Here is a 26,714-nt window from a genome sequence, read left to right on the forward strand (position 1 = left end):
CCTTTTCCACATTTCTCACTCCACGTGCAAGCTCTGGAAGACCTAAACTTGGCGTGTACATAAGGTAACGTGACCTTAGGTCAACCAAGGATCCAGAGAAGCTAATCCTTGAATAGCTGAAGATGCCTGTTCCCCTCTGGTCACACAGGGAGATACATCTGCAAATCAGTTTTCATGCTAAGTACCACATGTATCACAAAGACTCGAGAACATGACTTTAATAATGCCTGCTTGTACATTGTTACCAAATGCAGATGATGCGGTCAACACCACAAAATAGTATGTACTGTATACTGAACAGCAACAGAAATGCTCAAGTTTAAAAAATTCAAACTCACAAAAGTAAGAGTTCATGTTTATGTCCAACGTTCCTGGTAAAGTGACAAAAAAAGGACAGACTTGCGTTTCTTTTACTGTTCAGTATATGTCACTTGACCCGTGAAGGTCCCGTGTTGAATAGGCCCATGCTTGCCATAAAAGGCGGCTATGCTTGTCGTAAGAGGCAACTAACGGGATCGGGTGGTCAGGCTAGCTGACTTGATTGACACATGTCATCGGTTCCCAATTGCGCAGATCGATGCTCATGCTGTTACTCACTGGACTGTTTGGTCCAGACTCGATTATTTACAGACCGCCGCCATATAGCAGGAATAGTGATGAGTGCGGTGTAAAACTAAACTCACTCACTCACTATATGTCACTGTTTACAACTCAGCAACTCAACTCCCTGCCGCACTCGGCAATATCCCAGCTATATGGCGACGGGCAGTAAATAATCGAGTCTGAACCAGACAATTCAGTGATCAACAGAATGAACATCGACCTGAAATGTTCATCGATGTTTGAAACAAAAAAAACAATGCTAATAGTAAGTGAGTGAGCGAGTTGAGCTTTATGCTCCACTCAGCAATATTCCAGCTATACGGTGGCGGTCTGTTCTAACCCGGACCTTCCCGGGTACCGACCATTTATAGACCGCCGTCACATAACTGGTATATCCGCGCGGTGCATTTAGGTCAAACAGTGGCATCTCACGTATATAAACACAAGTCGATTCGATGCGTGTTGTTTTGTTTTGATTTAATGAAAACATTCAGCTAGATAAATGCGTCCCGAGTAAGATTGTATTACATTGTATTACAACCTTACAAGGCACTGATAAAACCCCGTATTTCCCTCGACACGATGTGATAACGCATAATATTTTTTAAATATCGAAGGTTTCCACCCGTCCTCGATTACCCGACATCAGTGACAACGTAATACACTGGATAATCGAGGGTGGATCCAATGTAATATATTGCGAGGCTCACAGTTTCTGATTGACAGTCAGTCAAATTCATGAGATAATTAATCTGTGAAAGCGTAAAATAAGAATTCTAAGAAGCAAAGTGGATCATGTATATGTTGGCGTCACATATCATAAAATCATATATCAAACTACACTTCTTCGTACCTATCGAAGCATTTATTTGTGTCATCGGCCTCAAGAAAAGTAGTGCGTAACTCGTAATAGTTCAGGAATTTATTGGATCCCACTGGTTCACCTCCCTAAACACGATCCTGGAGTTATCGAATATTTCTTCAATAATCTTTACGTACCTGTCACTATTTCATTTGTGAATAGCTACAACATTAACATTTTATTCTGTCCAAATGATTGTAAAAGGTTAGACTGTTACAATACTCGTTACACACAGTAGATTCAGTATACCCAGACAGATATACTGGCAGTGGGAACATTTTCACCTGGACACCGGTATAGGTACGCACTTGACAAATGTATAACTTCGCGCACAGGTGTAAAGAGCATTAGCATAGGGAATTCACAAATAATTAATGATACCTTTCTTAGCATTACCATACTATCCTTCTTGGGATAGACTGCTGTGTTGTGATAATTAACAAAGGGTTAATTAGATGTCATCGGTGGCAAACCTATGCGCACTATTTTTTCAGGTGCGACAGCGGTGACACGGTTTGAATGCAAATGGCGGAAGTGTAGTGGTCTGTCGGAATACACTCAATAATCATGCACTGGAACTTGAAAGTATTAGTTTTGGCGTTTCTTACAACTGCGCTTGCTGACAGACGTAAGTGTATTTGCTAATTATTCTATACTGACAACACAGGTACCCTGTAGTTGAGTATAACAGAAAGGTACAGGTGTACACAAAGTCGTTATGAGTCACATTTCCTCATTCACCCAACTTAACACGAACTGTTGTGCTAACTTGCTGTAGATGTAGATCTAGATCTTATAGATAGCCTAATAGTAAGTAGAAATTAACGTATATAATCACGTATATATTCTCTGATTCTATCAATATCACTATTACCATCAGATTGTTTTCATATCCAAGAGGACAGTTAGAAATTTCAAATGTTTTACAATCTTGGGAGAATGTGAATGTCATATTGATTTCCATGATGATAATCATCACAATAGACACTAAAACAGTCACCAGTAAGTGCTTACAATGTAGATTAGAAGTTAATGGGGAAACATGGGCGCATGGTTATGTGTAAGTGGTACTAATGGTCATAGGAGTAGGCTAGTGGTCAAAGTTCTCTCTCATGCAGAAGACCTAGGTTTTGAAGGCCCAGGTTCAGTGTGTAGAATCCAGTTTGGGTGTTCTTTGCAGTGGTATTGCTGGAATATGCTAAAAGCAGTATTAAACTACACACAGTTACTCATATTCAGTTTCAGTTGATGAGAGTACTACTTATCAGTTTACTGGAGATAAACTGTTTAGTGGATAAATAATAGCCAAATAATAGCAGTGTACATGGTGTACAAACTCACTCACTCACTCACTCACTCACTCACTCACTCACTCACTCACTCACTCACTCACTCACTCACTTTCATTTCATTTCATTTGGATACTATTTACCCAGCGGGAAACAGGATTCTGCTCTGTAGCCAAACTGTATTAAGAGTTTCCAGGTTACCATGTTCTCTGAGTCGTATGTGTAGTAGGTTTTCTACATGTTTTTGTTTCAACTTAATGGGGCATTATATGAACACAGTGAAGTCCTAGTGAATGAGATTCAGAGCCAGATCATGTAGCCTCTTATAGCTTTTGCTTACCCTGTGATTTTGATAGGGGCTTAGTGGTTGAAGCATTCACTTGTTGTGATGAACACATGGGTTTGTTTACCTACATGGGTACATCATGTGAAACCATTTCTTTGTATCTTCTACTGCAGTTATCCTGAAACATTGAAAACATACTCAATCACTCGATCTGTCTTTGCAAGGCATCACAGTACTGCTTAGAATTAACGCTTTCATTAACTCAGTTGATACTTAAATATCAAAGTATATACCAATTCTAACATCCAAAGCTAACCTTCCTGCTTAGAATTAAAGCTTTCATTTGATTCACGACATGGGTGAAGCCCACTTCTTGTGTAGTCTGCTGTGGTAAAACGACGTAAAACCATACATGAACATGATGAAACTAAGAACAGCTAGGGGCTCCATTACTCTACGTTTATTGTTAAGACTCTTCAGATGCAATGCTACTGATCATGATGTTGGGAAAAAATTGCTTCAGATGTGTCACCTTTAGTTATTGATTTGTTGTTACTCGAATATTGCTAACAGCGGCATTAAAGCCAGACTCACTCCTCCCTGAGTTCTGGTCAGTTACCTCCCTTTGATTTTTGTCCTTCATTTACATGAGCATGATGAGGGCACCTGCATTCTACCTGTGAAGACTTGAGGTAGAATAGGTCTGCAGCAACCCATTCATGTCATTAAAGGCTACTATGGTTGTCGTGGTGGGAGGTAGAATAGGTCTGCAGCAACCCATGCATGCCACTAAAGGCTACTATGCTTGTCGTGGTGGGTGGTCAAGCATGCTGACTGGGTTGACACATCGTTGGCTCCCAGTTGCACAGATCAATGGCCGTGCTGTTGATCACTGTATTGTCTGGTCTAGACTTGATTATTTACAAATTACAGGCTGCCGCCATATAGTTTGAATATTGGTGAATGTGGCATAAAACTAATAACTAAAACTAAAACTCACTCACTGGTAATATGGAATTGAGTGGAAATGTTGAAGACCGTGATTTTCACAATCACATGTCTGAATCAGAGCTAGGACATTTCTGTGTAACTTGATTAGTCTATGACACTGAACCTAATATTGCCAACAGAATGGAGATATATGGGGGATAATGATATAGCAATGAGTTCCCATGTCATTCTATAGCTAATTGTCATTACCTGTGTTAGTATTTTTGATACAAGTGTTCATGCATGGTTTTGTCAACAGCTTGACACTGAATGCATTTTGAGGTTCAGTTCTCTCGTAATGTGCACATTACATCAAAAAGGGTTTTAATCCTGAAAAATGTTTTCAGTCGAACATGTTTTTGCTTCTTGAATGTTTGCAAGGTTTAAGATTAGAACTTTTGTAAAAAGGGATAATTAACCTTATGATTTGACACTGTCTGTGTAAATGATTCATAAGCTTAATTAAAGGTTTCAACTTTCACTCCTTTAGTTAATTCTCGTGTGAACACCATTGTATTTTCATGATACTTTGTTCAAAATATTAGATTACACAATTGCTAAACAGAAAACCTGTAGACAATTCTTTCGGTAAATAATACACAAGCTCAGTATGCATGCACACAGAATAGCTTTTAAATTTTGTACGATATAGTTTTTGTTGACAAGGTTTAGCTCCCTGTTACCTGCCTTTGTTATGCTTCATCCATCCAACCACCGTCTTTCCCACTTACCCACCTACCCACCTACCTACCATGCTCTCGTCACGCCATAGGTCCAAGTTTGATTCCTCATGTGTGAAGCCCATGTCTGGTGTCCTCCACTGTGATATAGCTAGAATATTGCTAAAAGTAATGTAAAACTCGCTCACTCACCTGCTTGCTCATGTGTCTTGAATTCACCATGCAGAGTTGTGTCTCCCCTGTATGGGGCAGGGAAAGAAAGCAGCTCCTGCTTCAACTCAAATTGTTCACATTTCAGCTTCATTCACTGATTCAGGATTTAGGGACTAATGTTTTCAGTTGTTGTTTAGTGTCTCACATTATGTTGATGGAATTTGTCAATGCTCAGCTAAGGGCTAGTACAGGTAAATCCTTAGTAGTGGTAGTGTTGTTTTCACTTATGGCTCTAGTTTTAGTTTCGGGTAAGTATTAACAATGATTAACCATAATCCATGAAGTTCGGATGACTGGATCTGACAGAAACTGGAGCAAACTCTTGTCAGTTTCAAGTCCTGCTTTGTACTTGGACAAATAACAGATTCCAGCCACGCAGTAGTTTACCATCTCAACTGACATGATTTTTTATTGGATTGAGAGAACATTTCAGAGAACATGTATTTTCTAAACCCAACATATCTATATATATTCTTCATGGATAACGACTTCTTTTAGTGTGTATGATTTTGTTTGCCAACAGTATATGAATCCATACTGAAACGATGCATCAAGTATACAAAAAGAAGTTGTTATCCATAAAGAATCTTACTTTCTTGTGACTTGCTATAAATGCCCATCAAACAAATCATCTTTCTGTACACACAATCAACCCTCAGCGTATCCGCAAATGAACCAGCCAATTGGAAGCTGTCGTTACACTTGAGTGCACATTCACCCGCTATGACTGGGTTCGGTCTCCCGAGGGCTTCGTTTCGGGGGGAAGTAAGCCCAAGTACAAAATATTGCACTTTTGAATCGCGATTGCACGCTTATAATTTTGTTTTTTTGTTTTTGTTTTTTAAAAGCAGCAATGTATATTATATGTCATGAATAAGTGATAAATGTGTTTTAATTATGTTTGATTTTTTTGTAGCATATGACCTTTAACCATAATCCATGAAGTTCACCATAACATTTATTCCTTTGAATCTGCACCTATTGATCTCATTGGTCACTTCTCTAGGTGTGTAGACCCATGAAGTTACGGGTAAGAATTGATCTCCAGTAACCCATGTTTATTGCAAGAGGCCTAGCTCAATGACTTGGTTGAGACATGTCATGTCATCCCAGTTGTATAGATCAATGTTAATGCAGTTGATCACTGGATTGTCTGGTCCTGACATGATTATTTACAGACTACTGTCATATAGCTGGAATATTGCTGAGTGCTGCATACAACTAAACTCACTCAATCATTGAAATGTGTTGGTTCTTGTTTCAGCCACCAGGTGGTGTGTTGTGAGTGACGATGAAGAGGCAAAATGCCTAAAGCTGCAGGAAGTGTTAGAAACTTTCAGATATGACGCCAGCGTTGTGGGGCGTGAAGTCATACCCTCTGCATTCGAATGTGTCCGAAGTGTTGACGTGTAAGTAGCGTTTCCAGTCTGTTCACAGCAATTTGGTAACTCAGTGGTTAAAGTGTTCACTTGTCATGCTTGGGTGTGGGTTCTGTTTCTGTCCCCCGAAGGTGTCCTGTGTGTGTGAAGTAGGGTAGCCTAGTGGTTAAAACATTTGTTTGTCACACCGAAGGCCCAGGTTTGATTCCCCACATGTTCAGAATGTGTCAAACCCATTTCTGGTGTCCCCTGCTGTGATATTGCTGAAGCATTGCATAACACAGCATAAAACCATACTCACTCTACTCTTGGTTACAGTTTATTCTTTATGTTTAACTGAAGATTTTTCAAGATGGTTTATTTACAGAAAAACATTTGTTTTGTCATGTTTACAGGTTTGAATGCATGAACAAGATAGAAAATGACCAGGCTGACCTGATGACCTTGGATTCAGGTCAAGGTTACTACTCTGGCCGATATCACAACATGAAACCAATATTGGCAGAAAACTATGAAGATAGTGAGTGTCTTTTTATTGAAAGCATTTGTTAGATTCTGTTTTAAGCTCAGAGTTCAAAATTTAAACACTTTGAGGTAGCAAATGTGCTATTCAAAATCTTATTTTGCTTCTTGGTATTTTTAAGTAAAACTGCTTATGTTCATCAATTAGTCAACATTTTCCATGGACAGGTCTCCTTTTGTGCACTTGCCAGTACTAGTATTTTATTTTCCCAAAGCTTTTGCTGATCACTAATGATTGCATCAGAAAATCAGTCAACTGAGACATGCGCATAAGTATAACTTTACTGTTTGCAATGTTTGATAATGGAAATTGGTCATTTTCTGCGTAAGGACGATAAAACATTGTTTGCTAGTACAAGGAGACCTAATACAGTCCCATCTGACCAAAGACAGTAATAAAGGTAGGGGGTGGGGGTGGGGGAATTAACAGCAACACGAAAGAATACTGCTTCCTGGTAAGGGATTTTGCTACCTATTTTTAAACTAATTTAGTTTTGTTGGGGTAGTAATTATAAAGAATAAATAGAAACTTCTAATTCTTCTTGAGATTTGCTGTCCTAATTGCCTAGTGATGAACTGTCGCTTTTTGATGATATGGGATGTTTAATTTTGATATTTTGGTGTATGTAATTTCATTCTGACATGATGGAGGTTAGTGCTGTTTTCCTGGACAGACCTTAGAATTAGTAAACATGTACCCCTGAAGATTGGTTAGAATCGGCCTTCAGTAACCCATGCTTGTCATAGGAGGTGGCTTACAAGATGGGATGGTCAGACATGCAGACTTGGTTGTATCCCAGTTGATTGATTGATGCTCATGCTGTTGATCTGATCCATGCTCAATTATTGTCAGACCACAATACAGCTGGAATATTTCTGAGTGTGGAGTTAAACAACAAACCAACAAACCAACCAACAACCCAACCCAAACCAACCCAACCCAACCCAAACCAAACCAAATCAACCAAATCAACCAACCAACCAACCCACAACCACACTCAACCCAACCCAACCCAACCCAACCCAACCCAACCTAACCCAACCCAACCTAACCACACTCACACCCAACCCAACCCAACCCAACCCAACCCAACCCAACCCAAACCCAAACCCAAACCGACCCGACCCGACCCGACCCGACCACAACCAACCCAACCCAACCCAAACCAAACCAAACCAAACCAAACCAACCCAACCAATATGTAGAATACTATGCACACTGTACAGATAGATCAGAGTCAAGCTGATGCAACTGAAATGCTGATGATGACCTTTCAGCTAGAGTCACTCACTCATGTATTTTGTTGTATCTTACAGTTGTGAAGGACAATCCAAACTACTACGCTGTGGCAGTCTTTCGACAGGATAGGCCTGTTGACCTGAATACTCTGCGCAAGAAAAATATCTGCTTTCCAGGTAATCTTAATAATTTCATCTATAGATCTAAACCAGTATACAAGTTGTCCTTGACTTTCTAGTTGTCTTGGGGTGGTGGGGTAGCCTTGTGGTTAACGTGTTCATCACACCAAAGACTCAGGTTCGATTCCCAAGAGGGGTGCAATGTCTGAAGACCATTTCAGGTGTCCCCTGCCATGATGTTGCTGGAATATTGCTAAAAGCAGAGTAAAACTAAACTCACTCACTCACCCACTCACTAAACTAAACTCACTTACCCAGTATTGATGTTCTTTTTCTCCACTGATGTATTGAGTGAATTTTTTTCTGCTTACATTCCAATTTTTTTCTATGGGTTGTGGTACCAGGTTTGATTCCTCATATTGTCACAATGTGTGAGGTCCTTTCACTATGTTGTGATATTGATGGAATATTGATAAGATGCTAGACCCGTGAAGGTCTGCTCAGGGTAGAAAAGGCCTTCAGCAACCCATGCTTGCCATAAAAGGCGACTGTGCTTGTTGTAAGAGGTGACTAATGGGATTGAGTGGTCAGACTCGCTGACTTGGTTGCCACATGTAATCGGTTCCCAATTGTGCAGATTGATGCTCATGGTGTTGATCACTGGATTGTCTGGTCCAGACTTGATTATTTACAGACTGCCGTCATATAGCTGGAATATTGCTGAGTGTGGCGTAAAACTAAACTCACTCACTCACTCACTCACTCACTCACTCACTCACTCACTCACAAGGTGCTTTACCACTCATGTCATTCAGTGGCCAGTCTTTGTGTTAACTAACAGGTCTCTGCACAAATGGGAATTCTGGTAATAACGATGACTATTTTGGAATGGTTAGACAGACTCAACAGATTGGCATTTTTACCCCATGGGTTCATGGGGTAGACAAAGCAGTTCAAGCATTTGCTCAGTGGAATAATGCTCATTTGGTCGTTAAACATTAAATAGGCCATAAAGAGTGTCTCCCATTATTGTTATCATATTTGGTTATTGTACAAGATCATCACCTGGATTGCTCCAAGTCTCCTTGATCAGCATTGTATCATCTCTTCTGAATACTTGATATAATGGTTGATCCTACTTCTGTTAAAGGTATTGGAACGAGTGCTGGCTATTTGTATCCCATTGCCGAGCTGTTGGACAGGAACCTAATCCCTGTAGAAGAGTGTAACGCTGTTGTGAAGTCTGTAACCAGCTTCTTCAACAGAATGTGTTTGCCTGGAGCTCTCACTTCATTCTACAACCCTTTCGGTGAGTGCTGTTATGTTGTAGTCTGCGCAGCTCTGGCAGGGTGTACATTTTGACAGTTTCAAAACTTTGGCAAGATATTCCAAGAACATCCAAATGGTAGCTGTAAAATGTCTGTTTTATGTAACTGTGTTAATGCAAAGTGTGCGTAGCAGGTTTTATGTTTATAACTCCATAAATGCAAAACATGTTAACATGAATTCCTTAAATTAAGGGAGCAGTTAGGTAGATAAATCAATTGTTCTTCGTGCCAAATACACACTTGCAGTTCTCCACATGGGTACAGTGTGTGAAGCCCGAAGCACATTTGTGGTGTCCCCTGCCAAGATATTGTTGGAATTTTGCTAAAAGCAGTTTAAAACCCAACTCACTCACTGTTTTGGATTAACAGCTAAAACTGAGAAAGTCAACACAGACTGCATTATTGAAATTATTGGAATATAAGACAAACCTTGCCCAGTCTTTCAGCAACCAATCAGAATCAGTAGGAGTGGGCATTTTTATGAAAAGCAGGCAAATGCAGTGCCACAGAATGTCTTGCTTCTCTGTCTGTCTCCAGTTTCATGGTGACTATGTAATAAATATGTAAGTAATAAAGTGGTAGTTAACCATGTTATTTACTATGTAGCAAGTATTATACAGGCAGCAACAAGTAGCTGTAGTAACTATGTAGCAATTCTCGCTATCTCCCAGGCAACAACCCCACATCTGTGTGCGAGTCCTGCAATGGCGCAGGAGAGGAAAGATGCACCACCAGTGATCCCTCGGCTGGGTTTGATGGAGCCTTCAACTGTATGGCCAGCGGACGAGGTGACCTCACCTTCCTCCGCCATGACACTGTTGAGATGATGACATCACAGGCTGGATCTCAGTTCACGCCTGATGTAAGTTTATTGCGGCATGACCTGTCGTGGGGGGGGGGGCAGGGGATTCTTGGGTATAGTGAATGTGTATCCTGGGGTCCCTGAATCATGTATATACTGGGGTCCCTGAATCGTGTGTATACTGGGGTCCCTGAATCATGTATATACTGGGGTCCCAGAATCATGCATACACTGGGGTCCCAGAATCATGCATACACTGGGGTCCCAGAATCATGCATACACTGGGGTCCCTGAATCATGCATATACTGGGGTCCCAGAATCATGTATATACTGGGGTCCCTGAATCATGCATATACTGGGGTCCCAGAATCATGTATATACTGGGGTCCCTGAATCATGTGTATACTGGGGTCCCTGAATCATGTGTATACTGGGGTCCCTAAATCATGTGTATACTGGGGTCCCTGAATCATGTATACACTGGGGTCCCAGAATCATGTATACACTGGGGTCCCAGAATCATGTATATACTGGGGTCCCTAAATCATGTATGTACTGGGGTCCCTGAATCATGTATATACTGGGGTCCCAGAATCATGTATATACTGGGGTCCCAGAATCATGTATATACTGGGGTCCCAGAATCATGTATATACTGGGGTCCCTGAATCATGTATATACTGGGGTCCCTGAATCATGCCCAGTAGTTTCTATAAACAAAATGCACCCTACTGGGAAAGAGACTGAAAGAAATTTCTGCCCGTGCATTTAATTGTGAAAAAAATGTGATATGTCACAAGATACCCGTGAAGATCTGTGTTAGAAATGGACTTCCGCAAGCCATGTCATCATATTCCACTATGCCTGTCTTAAAAGGCGACTAACGGGACTGGATGGTCAACCTCGCCGACTTTGTTGACACGTCATTGGTTCCCAATTGCGCAGATCGATGCTCATGATATCAGTCTCTGGATTGTCTGGTCAAGACTAAATTATTTACAGACTTTCGCCACATAGCTTGAATGCTGTTGAGTGCTGCAATAAACCCCGAGAAACCAAACAAAGGCAAGAAATCTATTTATAGCTGCAGATGTATACTGGCAGATAACTCTAGTTAAAGGGAATGGTTCTACATGTCAGCACTTTCAGTGAGTTTTGTGGATTTCAGTCATTGGCTGTACATTTTGTAACTAGATCAGAACCGTGAAGATCTTCAGCCAACCCATGCTTGCCATAAAAGGCAACTATGCCTGTTGTAATTGGTGACTAACTCTGTTGACTCATGTCATCGGTTCACTGGCTTGGTGGGCGCATGTCATCAGTTCCCAGTTGATCAGATCGATGCACTTGCTGTTGATTACTGAATTCTCTGGTCCAGACTCAAATATTTACAGCCCGCCACCATATATCTGAAATATTGCTGAGTGCTGCATAAAACTCGCCCAATCGCTTGATGACCTGTTAGACAGACAATATCAACCACTAGTCATACAGTATTGTCACAACTTGATTTACAGTTTCACACAGCCTCATTATATACAGTTCCTAACAGCATGTTATAATTATCTGCTTCAAATGATATTTGCCCACAAAAATATTTCACTCGAAGTAAGTATTTAACATGTGACTTTAGTCTAGCATTCATGAATGACATAGACCTGTGGTTACCAGTTGAACATCTAAGTATGTCATACTAATGATCTTCATACTGTTATATACTGAGGATAAAAAGTTAAGCACCCCCCAGTATATTTTGCAAATATATAGGTTGGCACATATGAAATATTTCAGAAAAAAGGAGCTATCATGATTGGGTTTAGTACTTTCAGTTTAAAAACCATAGCGTAAATTATCTTTTACTTTCAACAGGATGCATTCGCTTTTGGAAAACATGCGTTTGTTTTCCTCAAAAAGGTTACCTTCTTTTGAAAAGTGAAAGTCAGAGATGACTGATATATAGTAGAGGTGTGACGATACAGAAAAATTCATGATGTCTTGCAACGATTTGATACATTTCACGATATGCTATCCTCAGTTATTTTCTTTAGAAACGTATGTTTTGATATCAAGTAACAGTGTAAATATTGACACAACCGTCAATTTCTTCTGACAATTAACCATTTTTAGATCAACGATATGTATCATGATGCAAAAAATAGTATCAATATATTTATCGTTCGATAATGTATCACGATTATCAATACTACAATATATCGTCACAGCTGTAATATATGGCCACATGATTGTCACTTTTAACCAGTGAAACCTAAATTTGATAGTGTCGTATAGACACAACCGGAACAGTTATTTTGCTTTGAAAAGCAGTGTCATCATATCTGTAACTATATTTCCTTTACTTATAAATACAAATGATTATGATATCCCTAAATCAGTTACCAGTTGAACATTCTCTAAATATGGATTGGTCTTCCCAATTAGTTCAGCCTAACATTTCCACAGCATTCACATCTTTGTTTTCAAGTAGGCTGGCATAACTTTTTGTTCTAGTATAGTTCAGATATCCCAAAATGCATTTGTTTCTTGCTGTGTTACAGACATTCCGTCTGCTCTGCCCCGACAATACCAAGCGCCCCGTCACTGATTTTGCGGAATGTAACTGGGGACTCATCCCTTCCCATGTGATAATGACGTCTGCTGTGCGGGAGCCAGAGGTCATCAATAGCTTCAAGAGATTCATCCTTCAGGCTGTGGACTGGTTTAAAGTGGGCGGGACATATTATGACAAATTCCAGATATTTGAGTCTAAGAATACGTACGATAACACAGGTCCAGTTTACTTAAGGAAGAACCTGATGTTTTCGGACACCACCAAGAGGATAGAGGACATTGACGCCAGTTACTATGAGTGGGTCGGTAAGTGTTTTGGAGGACCATAGATTGAGGAATGATTTGAGACATTTTACCAGAATGTGGAAGTGTTAAGAGTGGTATGCTATCGATATGCTTCAGTTTGAGTATTTGATCTCAGATGAACATTTTCAATTCTACAGGCCCTGAATTCAACAATGTGTTGAACAAGATGCAGCGTTGCCCACTTGACATAGCCCGCTGGTGTGTCATCTCAATCGCAGAGAAGATCAAGTGTGAGTCCATGATCATGGCGTTCAAGGCCAAGGACCTAAAACCCGAGATCGATTGTCTACTGGGCACCAACACAACCCAGTGCATGGATATGATCGCCAAGGGAGATGCTGATCTCATGAATCTAGATGCTGGAGATATCTACATTGCTGGCAGGTCAGTTGTTGCAGGAGGCTTGCAATGAAATACAAATTCTTTCATACCTTTTCAAGAGGTTTGGGACCTCTGATAATGTTCAGTAGCCATTGTATACCGGGGACAGTGGGGTAGCCCTGTGGTTAAAGCATTTGCTTGTCATGTAGAGGCAGGAGTTGATTAGTGGGCACTATGTGTTATGCCTATTTCTGGTCAGCCTCACTGTGATATTGCTAGAATATTGCTATAAGCATCATAAAACCTTAGACTCTCTATTGAAATGCAATTTTTCAAACATTGTTTGCAAGACTTCTGTATTGTCAGACTCGCCACCTGTATATTGATAATTGGTTTGACTTGTCTCCGATCAGACGTTTTAACCTGATCCCCATTGCGGCGGAGGACTATGGTGATATGTCCATGAGTTTCAAGGTGGTGGCTGCAGCAAGGAAAACAGACAAGATAACAACACTCTTCAATATGAAAGGTGGGAATATTTTATGAGAGCTTCTTCCAATGTCAGCTGCACAATTGATAAAGTTGGTGTATGTCTTTCGTAACCACACTTGACAAGATCGTTGTATATGTTGATTAATATGTATCTATTTAGACTGCAAAGGTACAGATATATTGTGAAAAGTGTGCTTTCTGTCATCTGCAACACGTTTTATGGAAGATGTTAAAATAGACATGACAGTATGTCCATACAAGATATTATTATCAAAGTTGATCTTGAAAAACACACATTATTACCACCAAAGTTGGACCATATATAGTTTTAATGGTTTATTTGTGCCTTCTGATAGTTTAGGAGTTTCGAAAAAGCATTTTCCATTTTTCCATGATAACACTTTTGACTTGAATCCTAAATTTCAGAGGTTCCCATCTCCAGACCAAATGCTTCACAATATTTTTCACCAAAACTTGCCTCTTGGAATGTCAACTTATGACCTAGGTTCATTATAATTGATGAAATAGAACTTTAAACAGATCGGTCAAGACTTCATAGAACAAGTTTCGCTTATTTCCTATAAGTATTTACCATTGCGATGGATATGGATGACTTGTCTTATTTCATGGATATTCTAGGTACATTGTCAGTTTCATTACGTCACATTAAATGATTTTGTATGCCAAATATTTCTCCTTTTCAAGCTAATTTACATTGGCTTTCCTTGGTTAATTTCACTGTCTCTATTGTTGTTTACACTTTATTTAATTATAGTCAGTGTTGTTCAGTATGACTGTATATTAACTTGAAGGCAAACGGGCATGTCAGCCTGGCATAGGACGTGGCGACGGATGGATTATCCCCCTCAACATCTACATCGAGACAGAGCAGTTCATTCCAGGAGACTGCACCATGTTTGAAAATATTGGTATGTGAAGGATAATTTTCCATGAAATAGGACATATTAATGTACCATCACACCAAACACATCAGTATATCTTTCAAGAGTTGTAAATTTCTTATTATTTCTGTGGCAATATTGTGTAATTTTTAACTTACCTTACCATAGGTCTTATGCATATTACCTCAAGCTTCGCTAGAAGAGATCAGACAGTCGTTGATTCGCCATTCCCTAGATGGCTACCTCATCTAATCTACGAATGTAGTCACGGAATCGACGTGATCTCCCCACTCGCGCAAGCGCGAACAATCCAAAAATCACTTTTACTTCTAGCGTTCGTCTGTTCGGACGTTTTTGGTTTGCTTAGTTTACCTACTTTGTGGTTCAATAAAGTTGTTTCCTCACGGGTAGGTATGGTTTGTATCCCTTAGGTGTGCGTGTTAAGGTATGTTATCTTTTAACTGCACTTACTTTGCTACCTCGGGTTGTTTTTTCTCTCATTTCGGGGTGGGTTCGCCCGCGTCGTGTGTGAGTGCGGCATGGCGTCCGTGGGGGTATTATATCTTGCTGGTTTTCTCCCTCCATGTGGTTTTCCATGTCGATTAGTATTTTTGCCAGGTTTCACTGCATTTATATGTTTTTTCGTGCCACGTTGCGATGTACGCAGGCAACCTTTTTGGTTGTTTGCCCTTCGCTGTCACGAGCTTACGGGCGTGCCTACTTTATAGTGGGGGTGCGTTGGTGCTGCATTTCTGGTATAGGGGTGTTTTTTCTACCGCCTAGCGTTGGTTTCAACGCATTGTTATGTTTTGTATGTTGCACTTAACTGTGTATGTCTCGCCAGTTTAGCACCGTCTGCTAGGGGCAAGAATCGGCGAATTTCCCCACCCTTGGTGCCCGGATTGTGCGTCTCTGGCCTGCTCTTTTGACGGACGCTGCCAGTACTGCGAGGCGTTGTTGGTTGCTGGTTTCAAGGCTGCTTTTGCGGCTAAGAGGAAGCATTTTTCACAGCGGAAGAGAAGGTTGTCGTCTCCAGCGTCGTCGTTGGGATCTCTGCCGGACGACCCTGACTTACAACCGCCTTCAGCGCCTGTGCCGACGCCTGGGATGGGGCGTTCGTCCATGACGCCTGTACGTTTGTCCCCGGAACCACCTCGCTCGGATTCCATCGTGGATCTGTTTTTGTCCGGAGGCTTGTCTCATCCGGAGGTCCAGAGGTTCCTGCGCTCCCTCCTCACGCCCGGTGCTGCTGCGATGCCAGCGTCTGTCTCGACACCAGCGCCTATGCCGACACCAGCGCCTGTGCTTACGCCAGCACCTATGTCTGCGCCAGCGCCTATGCCTACGCCAGCGCCAGGGTGTTGCATACATTGTCCAGGGAAGAGGTTTTGCAACGACAGTTGGATGAAAGGCGCGCTCGGCGCTTGGAGGCAGAGAGCTCTCGGCGCAGATCGCGCTCCAGGTTCCCTGGGAGTCGGCGATCCTGTACCCTCCACAGTAGTCTTTGTCGGAGTTCTCGGTCCCCGCGACGCCCTTTGAATGTGGACTCTCGCTTTACTACCAGGTGAAGATGTTACTTGCTCTCCCAGTCCATATCACCTCGACGTTCCTCTAGAACTCGGCGTTTGCGGTCACCGGAACCACCTTGGATCCCGTCCAAGGAATCTGCTGCTCATGCATCGACTCCGTCTCTTACACTGCGGCGTGATTCGAATTCCATGTCCTGGGAGGACCTGGAGGTACAAGGTTTTTGCCCGGACTTCGACGAGGAAGTAGGAGGCGACGGCGATGGTGATGGCACTTGACTACCCTTATCAGTCGTCTTCGAGTGGATTGCTGACAGGTTACCGGACTGCCCTTCGCCTTCGGCTGATTCCAGCAACCCTGCAGCAATTCATTTATCACCGGAACTACTCATCCCGCCTCATCCTATGGTGGCGGACGCCATGGTTGTATTACATGCGGTCTATGCGAAATTGTCAACTAATCCGAATTTCTAAGCGTGTAAGTCGAGGAAGTCAGATTACAAGATAGACAGCCTGGTTTTCGCGGACAGCGTGGCTGTCTTGGTTGTATCTCTGTAGCGGTTATTGGACTCCTCGCGGCTCTCTCATAGAGTGCAGGATTCTAAGCAGGTGGCCATTGAGACTGAACTCAAGCGGATGCTTAAGCCGTTGTCTGCGCTGGCGTCAGCTACCTCGGCGGCGGCGATGGACTTGTCTGAAGACAACGCCTCAAGGATCGATCACCGTACCAGATATTCCTACGCCGGTAGGTGGGAGGGACTGGTCGCATCCCCGTAGATCCTTACGTTACAATTTGTCTACATATACTTCAAGCGGAGAAAGTTTTCTTTCACGTGCTTTACTCATTTCGTCACGAAGATTTTACGAGACAACAACAAAGTGACACGCCTAACTACACCTCTTATTACAAGAGAGGACGGCATTTATCTTCGGGGAAAATTCCAACACATCTATCTGAAAAACAATTTGTCTACGTCAGTTTCAAGCGGCGGAAGGGTTTTCGCGCGCTTTACTCATTTGGACACGTGCTCGCAAACAGCATGGTTACGGTCAAGCCTATAGGCTAGCAGGGTATCACCGTTTACAAGATTTCATGATGATCAGTTACCTGCTACACCGGTGACGTCACGTCTACATTTTGATTGGTGCCCAAGAGACAACGCCCTGCAAAGGATCCCAGGGTCGTTACATCTACAATTTGATTGGTCATCGAGGGACAACGCCCTGCGCAGAATGTGTTGTTATGATTCTAGTGTAAGGAAGTTGTCTGCAGTGACTTACAGTCATTTTACAATGGAAAGATGTCGTTTACACTCTAGACTAGCAGTCTACAGCGGCATTGGATTTCTCTAGTCGGCATAGAAATCCTCTAACAGTAGTCTCAACGCTGCTTATCAGGAGGCGTGCAGCGATGTATGGCAGTTTCTGATCGGACAGACGGCCAGTTATAAGTAGACTTCTTGAAATGTCAACACATTCATAATGTACAGCGTGTTGTTCTGAAGTCGAAGAATGACGCATTTTTATGGCATACAAGCTTATCTTGAGAGAGTTGTACTTCATTATCAGGCTGTTAAGTCAGCTTCAACTAACTCCGCGGGATTTGATTCATCACATCGCCGTCCCAGGTTCGGGGGTCGAAGTTCAAGGCGATGTTAAAAGCAAGCTGTACTCTGTCCGTTATCACTATGTCAGTGATAATGTCTACTCGATTTGCTCACGTCACCTTAGGATATGATCAGACGTAGACGTCTACTATTACGTCTATGACAGCGTTTTCTTGATCATGATTTCAAGACAGGTTTAGGACTTTGGACGTCTTGACTCCACACCAGTGGTAGACTCGCTGGTCAATGTTTGGAACTTGCATATTAGAGCCGTCATTCAACAACCATCTTTAGGTTGACACGTCTCTACCAGGATTGAGTGCCTATCTAGTCAAGGAGGTTGCAGCAGGATTCTGGGGGAGTGGAGCTCTATCTCTTCACATCACCCAGTTGAAGATAAAAGCGGTGATGCATGTCTATTATTGGTTGACAGCACCGAGAGACAAGCTACTGATGATCCATACGGTCAACTCAATAGTAGCCCTTTAGGTAAACAAGGGTCAAGGAGGCCTCGACCTCTACTACACTTGTCGTTTCTACCCTTCGACGTGGTCGAGTCTGATCCTCCAAATAAAAGTATCTCACATACCAAGAGCCTGCATCTTCATGGCAGACGCCTTATCTCGCCCCCTACGTCTATCTCCAACAGAGAATATGTTGTGTCGAGAGACGTTTCAAATAATCGGCTTCCAGAGTGGGACCAATTGTTGTACCATCCTCACAATTGGACACTGCACCTGGATCCGTCACGGTTTCATCTTTGCGCCTGGACCATCTGTGATAGTCTTGAGGGCCAAGGGGTACTCATCTCAAGTGGCGAAATTAATCACCCTGGAGCACAGGGTTTCCACTCAGTCACTTTATGGACCTGCAGGCGTGGGCGATCGACACGATCCTGCGACTGCTTTTGGTCGCACCTTGGTGGCCAGCCAGGCCATGGTTCCCCGACCTGCGTCATCTCGCCAGCTGAGAGTCGTACCAGCTCCCAGATTAGTTACGTCTGCTTCGACATCCGCACAGTCGGCAGCTGCATCCGGACCCACTGAGATTTCATCTTCACAGTAGGGTCATCTGCAGAAGGCAATAAGAGTTAAGGGCTACTCCTCGTGCGTGGCAAGCGTCGAATGTCCACTAGGTCCTTATATGACGACAAGTGGCGCTCATTTGAGAGTTTTTGCGCTCAAAGATCGCAAGACCCTATGACAGCTTCTCCACAGTATTTAGCGAACTTCCTCCTGTTCCTGCATAACTGCAAGCATCTTAGAGGCAGTACCTTGGGGACTTATCTGTCGGCTTTGAACTCTATTCGATTAAAGCAGATAAACAGATTTCCAAGGTACCAGATCTTATTGCGCTACTCAAGGCCTGCAAATTGGAGGACCGGAAAGTTAAGCTTCGTCCTCCAGTTTGGGACCTCAACATCATCCTACAACATCTTAGAGGACCTCTGTATAAGCCTTTAGAAAAAAAAAAGGACTGTCTTCATTCTAGCGTTAGCTACTGCAGATAGAGCTAGTGAAATTCATGCCCTGGACGTCACGCAGGTTCGCTTGGATCAGTCGAGGCATGGACCAGCCCACTTGGGTCTCCTGTGAGATTTTGTGGCCAAGAATCAGCTCCCTGGACAGCCAGACAGGCTGTTCTCCATTCCTCTGTCATCTGCAGTCTTGGGACAACATGACTTGGAGGGGGAGCTGCTGTGTCTCGTTAGAGCCCTCAGATGTTACATCCGGAAGTTGGCTTCTAAGAGACGTTCCCCTAAAAGACTGTTCATCCCGCTTTCGACTACCTGCAAAGGGGAGGTGAACAGGAACACAGTCGCCTTATGGCTTCGATCTACGATCCTGGCGGCTTTTGATGCCAAGCGTCTACCTCATCCAGTGGCAAACAACCCACACGAGATCAGAGCGTTGGCATCTACCATGGCCCTCCATAGAAATTGCACAGTGCCACAAACTATGGAAGGCTGCTTTTGGAAGTCGTCGTCTACTGCCTTCGCTTCCAACTACCTGAGGGACTTGGCAGTTGAGGACATGGAGGGGGAGCTGCTGTGTCTCGTTAGAGCCCTCAGATGTTACATCCGGAAGTTGGCTTCTAAGAGACGTTCTCCTAAAAGACTGTTCATCCCGCTTTCGACTAACTGCAAGGGGAGGTGAACAGGAACACAGTCGCCTTATGGCTTCGATCTACGATCCTGGCGGCTTTTGATGCCAAGCGTCTACCTCATCCGGTGGCGGACAGCCCACACGAGATCAGAGCGTTGGCATCTACCATGGCCCTCCATAGAAATTGCACAGTGCCACAAACTATGGAAGGCTGCTTTTGGAAGTCGTCGTCTACTGCCTTCGCTTCCCACTACCTGAGGGACTTGGCAGTTGAGGACATGGAGGGACTACAGTCTTTCAGTCCGTTGGTGGTTGCCCAGCAACTTACCCGGACGTCCGCCCATTAGGTAATAACACTGTTACTTACCGTTGGTCTTAAGATTAACCTCACCCTCAGGGTGCGTTGGTTTTTCTTTGGAGTTCCCTTGGGTTACTCTTTGTCCTGCTTCCAGGTTTGTCCTGTGACTGTTGGCATTGGTCTCCCAGGTTCTCCTAATGCATGTGCACTGGTTGCTGAGGGTTGGTCCTCCAGAGTCCACACCACCATTCATCTGTCGAAGCCATATGCATAAGACCTATGGTAAGGTAAGTTAAAAATTTATTAAAATCTAAATATTTTAGATATTTAAATACTTACCTTACCATAGGGCGGTGACTCCCTCCCAACGCTGGATGCTCCTCCCCACTCTGGACTCTTCGGACCTTCCTGTTGCCAGTAAAAGTGATTTTTGGATTGTTCGCGCTTGCGCGAGTGGGGAGATCACGTCACTTCCGTGACTACATTCGTAGATTACATGAGGTAGCCATCTAGGGAATGGCGAATCAACGACTGTCTGATCTCTTCTAGCGAAGCTTGAGGTAATATGCATAAGACCTATGGTAAGGTAAGTATTTAAATATCTAAAATATTTAGATTTTAATAATTTTCTTAGCCTCACCATTTGAAGGTACCATGATATAAGACTAGATGTTTGAGACAGTAGTACCAACCATTGACTATCCAATGATATTTCAGGCCAGCTGTTTGTACGGAGCTGCATCCCAGGAGCCCTGGACAAGGAGTACAACCCCAAACAAACTCCCATCAGCCTGTGCGAGGGATGTGCCGCAGGTGGCTACAGGAAATGTCAGCGGAACAGCGAGGAGCAGTATTATGGCGCCAGCGGTGCCTTCAGATGTCTTGTTGAACGTGAGCTCAACTATCACCTTGTTCATATGTAACACAGACAAACCTATAAGGATTCCATTTCAGAAAAGGTCTCCAGCTAATATGTTTAATAACTAGCAAACAATTTAAGATAATGACTAAACCCTCCATAACAGACACTGATTGGCTAGACCATTTTCAGACTGGTTGTGGCTGTTTACAGACTGGTTGCTGTTTACACACTGAAAACATAGGAAGAATAGCTTTTTAGTTTTAGGATAATAGTATCTCACCAATTGTCCTTTGTATCAAATACATCACACTTGTCAATAGGACTTCAGTCCCAAATAGAAATCTTTCCCAAGGCAAGATTAATTTGGCAAGTTAAAATTGCCTGGGCTCCGTTTTGATTTGTGTTATAGGTAAATATTTTTCATATATTTTAAGGTAAGGCAACTTTATTTGTAGGACAAAATGTCAGAGAATTTACATTGATTGTCAGGACATTTCCGTCGGATGCATTTTGTCAATGATATGATCACCTCCACATCTCAAAAGACTTTCTAGGCTTCTCGTTCCAGGAGCTCAAATGATTAGTTGAACCAATGATTTTAAAATCATACAGTACACATCTACCATTCATACATGGACACAAATGTGACTCTGGTTCCTCTAGGTGGCGGTGATGTATCGTTTGTGCGACATTTGACCGTGCGAGACAACACCGATGGACGAAACCATGCCAAGTGGTCGAGGAACCGTCGGTCGGATGACTACGAGCTGTTGTGTAAAGATGGAAGACGGGTCAACATAGACAAGTTCGCTGAATGCCATCTTGGGATTGTGCCTGCTAATGCTATTGTCACTTCCAGTAAGTGTGTTGTCAGGAAGAATAAGCTGTTAGTTTGGAAAAAAACACAAGTCGTATGTGCAAACATAGTCATTCTCACAGTCCCTGATCTACATCATTTTTCCTTCTACCCTGATCTTTCTGTCATGCTAAAGCTCTAAATGAAGCATGCGTGGATGTCCTCATCAGCTTAAAATTAATTGTCTTTTTCTAGCAAAATTATGTTCAGTCTCTTGCAAACGGGTTGTATAACTATAAGGCACTATATATAGTACTCAGAATAAGTTAGCGATTGCCAGAGTGTTTTATATGGCCATAGTTAATCTGTCAAGGAATTTCCTGCAGCCATGTTAAACGTTGAGAGGTCTTTACATAACAGATTGACAGAAGTCATGTCAAGAAATTGGATGTTATTGAACTCTAGAGTTCTAGATAAAATCTTGTCATTACTGTAATTATTCATAACACAAGAGAAACTGTTTGAAAAACTGGAACATTGTTTGATAATAATGGCTAATGTATTTTAATTTGGGATTATAGAATTCAAGAGTGCACAAGAGCGTGAGATTTTCTGGAATTTGGTCAACTATGGACAACAGTTCTTCTCGTCTGACATGTAAGTTAATGTTTAATGTCTTCATTGATATCATGTCTTTGTTCCTCGCTAGTGTGAAATGTTGCTCATGATATCAGTCACTGTTTTGTGTGGCACCAGTAATTTACATGGCACCATGAGTTTGCTGGAGAAGTGCTGACTGTGGCATAACCCCCTCAGATGGTTCACTGTGGCATAACACCCTCAGATGGTTCACTGTGGCATAACACCCTCAGATGGTTCATTGTGGCATGACACCCTCAGATGGTCCACTGTGGCGTAACACCGTCAGATAGTTCACTGTGGCATAACACCCTCAGATGGTTCACTGTGGCACAACACCCTCAGATGGTTCACTGTGGCACAACACCCTCAGATGGTTCACTGTGGCACAACACCCTCAGATGGTTCACTGTGGTGTAACCCCCTCAGGTGGTTCACTGTGGCGTGACACCCTCAGATGGTTCACTGTGGCGTAACACCCTCAGATGGTTCACTGTGGCATAACACCCTCAGATGGTTCACTGTGGCATAACACCATCAGATGGTTCACTGTGGCGTAACACCCTCAGATGGTTCACTGTGGTGTAACACCCTCAGATGGTTCACTGTGGCATGACACCCTCAGATGGTCCACTGTGGCATGACACTCAGATGGTCCACTGTGGCATGACACACTCAGATGGTTCACTGTGGCATAACACCCTCAGATGGTTCACTGTGGCATAACACCCTCAGATGGTTCACTGTGGCGTAACACCCCCAGATTGTATACTGTGGCATAACACCCTCAGATGGTCCACTGTGGCATGACACACTCAGATGGTTCACTGTGGCATAACACCCTCAGATGGTTCACTGTGGCATAACACCCCCAGATGGTTCACTGTGGCATAACACCCTCAGATGGTTCATTGTGGCATAGTGTTTCTGAAGGAACTGAACTTCCCCAGCACTTAGCCCACCTGAAGATTCTTGTAAGAATTGGTCTTCAAGAACCCTTTTTGGTCAGGCTTGCTGATTTGGTTGACACGTGTCATTGTATCCCAACTGCTTAGACTGATGTTGATGATGTTGATGATGTTGATGATGTTGATGATGTTGATCACTCTCTGGTCCACTTGATTACTGTATATCTGGAATATTACTGAGTGCAGCATTAAACAAAAATCCATCTAACCAACAAATGCATAGGTAGTTCCTCATGTTCATCACTGGCCTGTCTTGTCCAGATTTGATAATTACACACCATTCTATAACTGAGTGGTCAGTGGGGTAGCCCAGTGGTTAAACCATTTGCTCATCACACTGAATCCCCAGGTTATTTCTCCACATGGTTATATTATGTGAAGCCCAGTTCTCGTGGTCCCCACTATGATATTGTTGGAATACAGCTAAGAGCAGAGTAAAACTAAATCCACTCACTCATTCGAAAGCCAAGTGTGGCATTATATAACATAGAGACATACACACTTAAGGAATGAGGAGGATTCGTTTGACCTGATCTGTTTCTCGTTTCCAGTGATGGTGACTTCCACATGTTTGACTCAGGGACATGGTACTCGGACTTGATGTTCACGGATGCGGCTGTGCGTCTTATGAGGATCCCCAATAACAGACAGAACTATTTAGACTGGCTGGGAGAAGACTTTGTTGCCCAGATAGAAAATCTTCACAAATATACATGTGTGTCCCCTTCCAGAGCCTTCTCAGTGTCCCCCAGCTTCATGTTTGTGGTAGCATTACTTACTGTGGTACAGTTCCTCAGGTTATAGTGTCATTAAACTTTGGGCCGTTTTGCTCTAATACCAATCTAATATTTCCAGAACAATGTTTATTTTGGTAAACTTCAAAGATAAAGAATCTAAATGGTATTGAAGTCATGAAATCAAAATTAATTTTAAGTTGGCGACATCTCCTGTTTTGTTCATATTTTTATGATCATATAAAGTTCCTCCTTTTTTATATATTTCTTAATACTTCTACAACATTCACCAGTGGTTTTGAAGAGATGCAATACAATATATGCAAGATTTCTTGGTATATTGTAATTAATTAATTGAATTTATTGCTCAAGAAGAATAGTGTGATAAGTAGTAAACACCATGTGGCTTAAAAATATTTCAGGTTATAAATGTCAGGAGTGCTAAATATTATTTTTGATTAAATGCAAGTTGTTTGTAATTTGGTAACTGGTCATGACAGATCTGAAACAAAAAAACTGGTTATACTTACTTGTTGTGAAAGTCTTGCCCAGGGGTTAATATCCAATGTTTCTCATTTCAGAATTGTAAATATATTTTATACCCAGATATCATGTGTACATAGTATGTTCATATCATAACCACCAATCATATATGTAACATGTCAGAAACTGATGTTAGTGAATGCATTAGATGCATATGTGTTGCTTACCTTATAGGTTCGGATCATTAAATATAATTAGAAGAATTCTTTTCAATACAGTGCTATTTTGCCAGTTACAATGTATTTTTTCAAAGTACTGTTGAGAGAAGACTGAATCCTGATTTGGACAAAAATATCTGTAACATGCAGCACTGTATTTTGTAATTGTTGAAGTATTTTATGCGATTAAAGTTCTTGCACTAGCAATTATATATTATGCTTTTAGAGTCAGACTTGGGACTTTTCTCATTGTGTCATACAATAGTTATTGCAACTAATCTTATTTAATTACAAGTGATACAAAAGTTTTGGATTTTGTATCGTTAACTTTTTAATTGTGTGATTCATTATGAAACTGTATTTCTTCTTTTAAAATTAGGTCGAAAAAATATTTTAAGGGCTTGTTTTTTTACAGGATTGTACATAACTATAGTTTGCAATTATCGTTACATTTTGTACATTATGAAAATCTCATGAGAAATACTTTTGTAAAATAAAGTCATTTTTATATCTGTTTGAGTTGTGCAGTTATTTCCAGTTTGTTTCAAGTTCTATTATTTGATTCTGTTTTCTATCTAGTCAACATTTATTATTAACTTCTATGTACTTCCATATGGTTGGTCGACATGGTTGGTTGACATGGTTGGTTGATACGGTTGGTTGATATGGTTGGTCGACATGGTTGGTCGACATGGTTGGTCGACATGGTTGGACCCGGGTTAGAATTGATCTTCAGTAACCCATACAACTAACCAGTGGTCAGGCTCATTGGCTTAGTTGAAAAATGTCATGGTACCCCAGTTACTCATTCTGCTGATAGCTGGAATGTTGATTGCTGAGTACTAGGTAAAACTAAACTCACTCACTCACTGAACATGTTTGGTATCCCCTGTCCTATTCATGAAAATTTGCCAATGCACTGCTCCCAAATATGCTGTGTAGAGTTGACTGCTCCATGAGCTATTGACATTGATGCAGGATGATTACAGAAGGTTCAACAGTTTTCCAGTGACTTACAGCAACGATAGAATCCAAAACATTAACCAGGAACCTGTGCTTAGATTGGCTTTTACGTCAATAAGGTGTAAAATAGTGTTCAGGTAATCTCTTTATTGGGTTATGGTTGCAGATGAATTTGAAATGCTTTATCAGTACACCATAAATGTTCTTTCAGCATAAATGATATATTGTCAAATGAAAAGTTTATGACCAGAAATTATTAAGAAATAACTCAACAAATTTTGCGGGTGTGGATAAGTACTATGCAAAAGAAAGAAGATGATATTTTATTTTCAGGTGAAACTACATTTACGTACAAATATCTGGCAATGATCAATGCGACAAGATCATTTAGGAAGAAAACAATTTCCTTAACACGGCATTGTGACAGTCAAGTACCATGTACCATCCTTGTTCAGAGAGTGAGCTTGGGTTTACACCGCTTCTAGCACGGCACGGGCCACCAGACATGGGCTTCACACCTTGTACCTATGTGGGGAATCGAACCCGGATTTCAGCGTGAGGAGCAAACGCCTTAACCACGAGGCTACAACAACAGCCTTCAATGTTCAGGCT

At 42.0% G+C, this 26,714-nt stretch overlaps 1 protein-coding gene across 1 annotated transcript; it reads left to right on the forward strand.

The window, feature by feature from the left end:
- Positions 1–1,769: 1,769 nt before the first annotated feature.
- On the forward strand, positions 1,770–25,651 carry LOC137264817 (transferrin 2-like). Its single transcript, XM_067800150.1, has 14 exons — positions 1,770–2,093; positions 6,188–6,332; positions 6,698–6,822; positions 8,142–8,240; positions 9,334–9,492; positions 10,183–10,373; positions 12,870–13,188; positions 13,326–13,572; positions 13,923–14,038; positions 14,814–14,930; positions 21,157–21,330; positions 21,965–22,159; positions 22,679–22,754; positions 24,256–25,651. The coding sequence occupies exons 1-14, from the start codon at positions 2,033–2,035 to the stop codon at positions 24,506–24,508; spliced, it is 2,277 nt and encodes a 758-aa protein (XP_067656251.1). The 5' UTR covers positions 1,770–2,032; the 3' UTR covers positions 24,509–25,651.
- Positions 25,652–26,714: the final 1,063 nt, after the last annotated feature.

Source organism: Haliotis asinina, chromosome 15, assembly GCF_037392515.1.
Source record: "Haliotis asinina isolate JCU_RB_2024 chromosome 15, JCU_Hal_asi_v2, whole genome shotgun sequence".
In the NCBI taxonomy this organism is placed as follows: Eukaryota; Metazoa; Mollusca; class Gastropoda; order Lepetellida; family Haliotidae; genus Haliotis; species Haliotis asinina.

Coding starts and splice junctions, on each gene's coding strand:
- LOC137264817 (XM_067800150.1), top strand. CDS start 2,033: ATGCACTGGAACTTGAAAGTATTAGTTTTGGCGTTTCTTACAACTGCG. Junction 9,493..10,182: donor TTCATTCTACAACCCTTTCG/GTGAGTGCTGTT, acceptor GCTATCTCCCAG/GCAACAACCCCACATCTGTG. Junction 13,573..13,922: donor GATATCTACATTGCTGGCAG/GTCAGTTGTTGC, acceptor GTCTCCGATCAG/ACGTTTTAACCTGATCCCCA.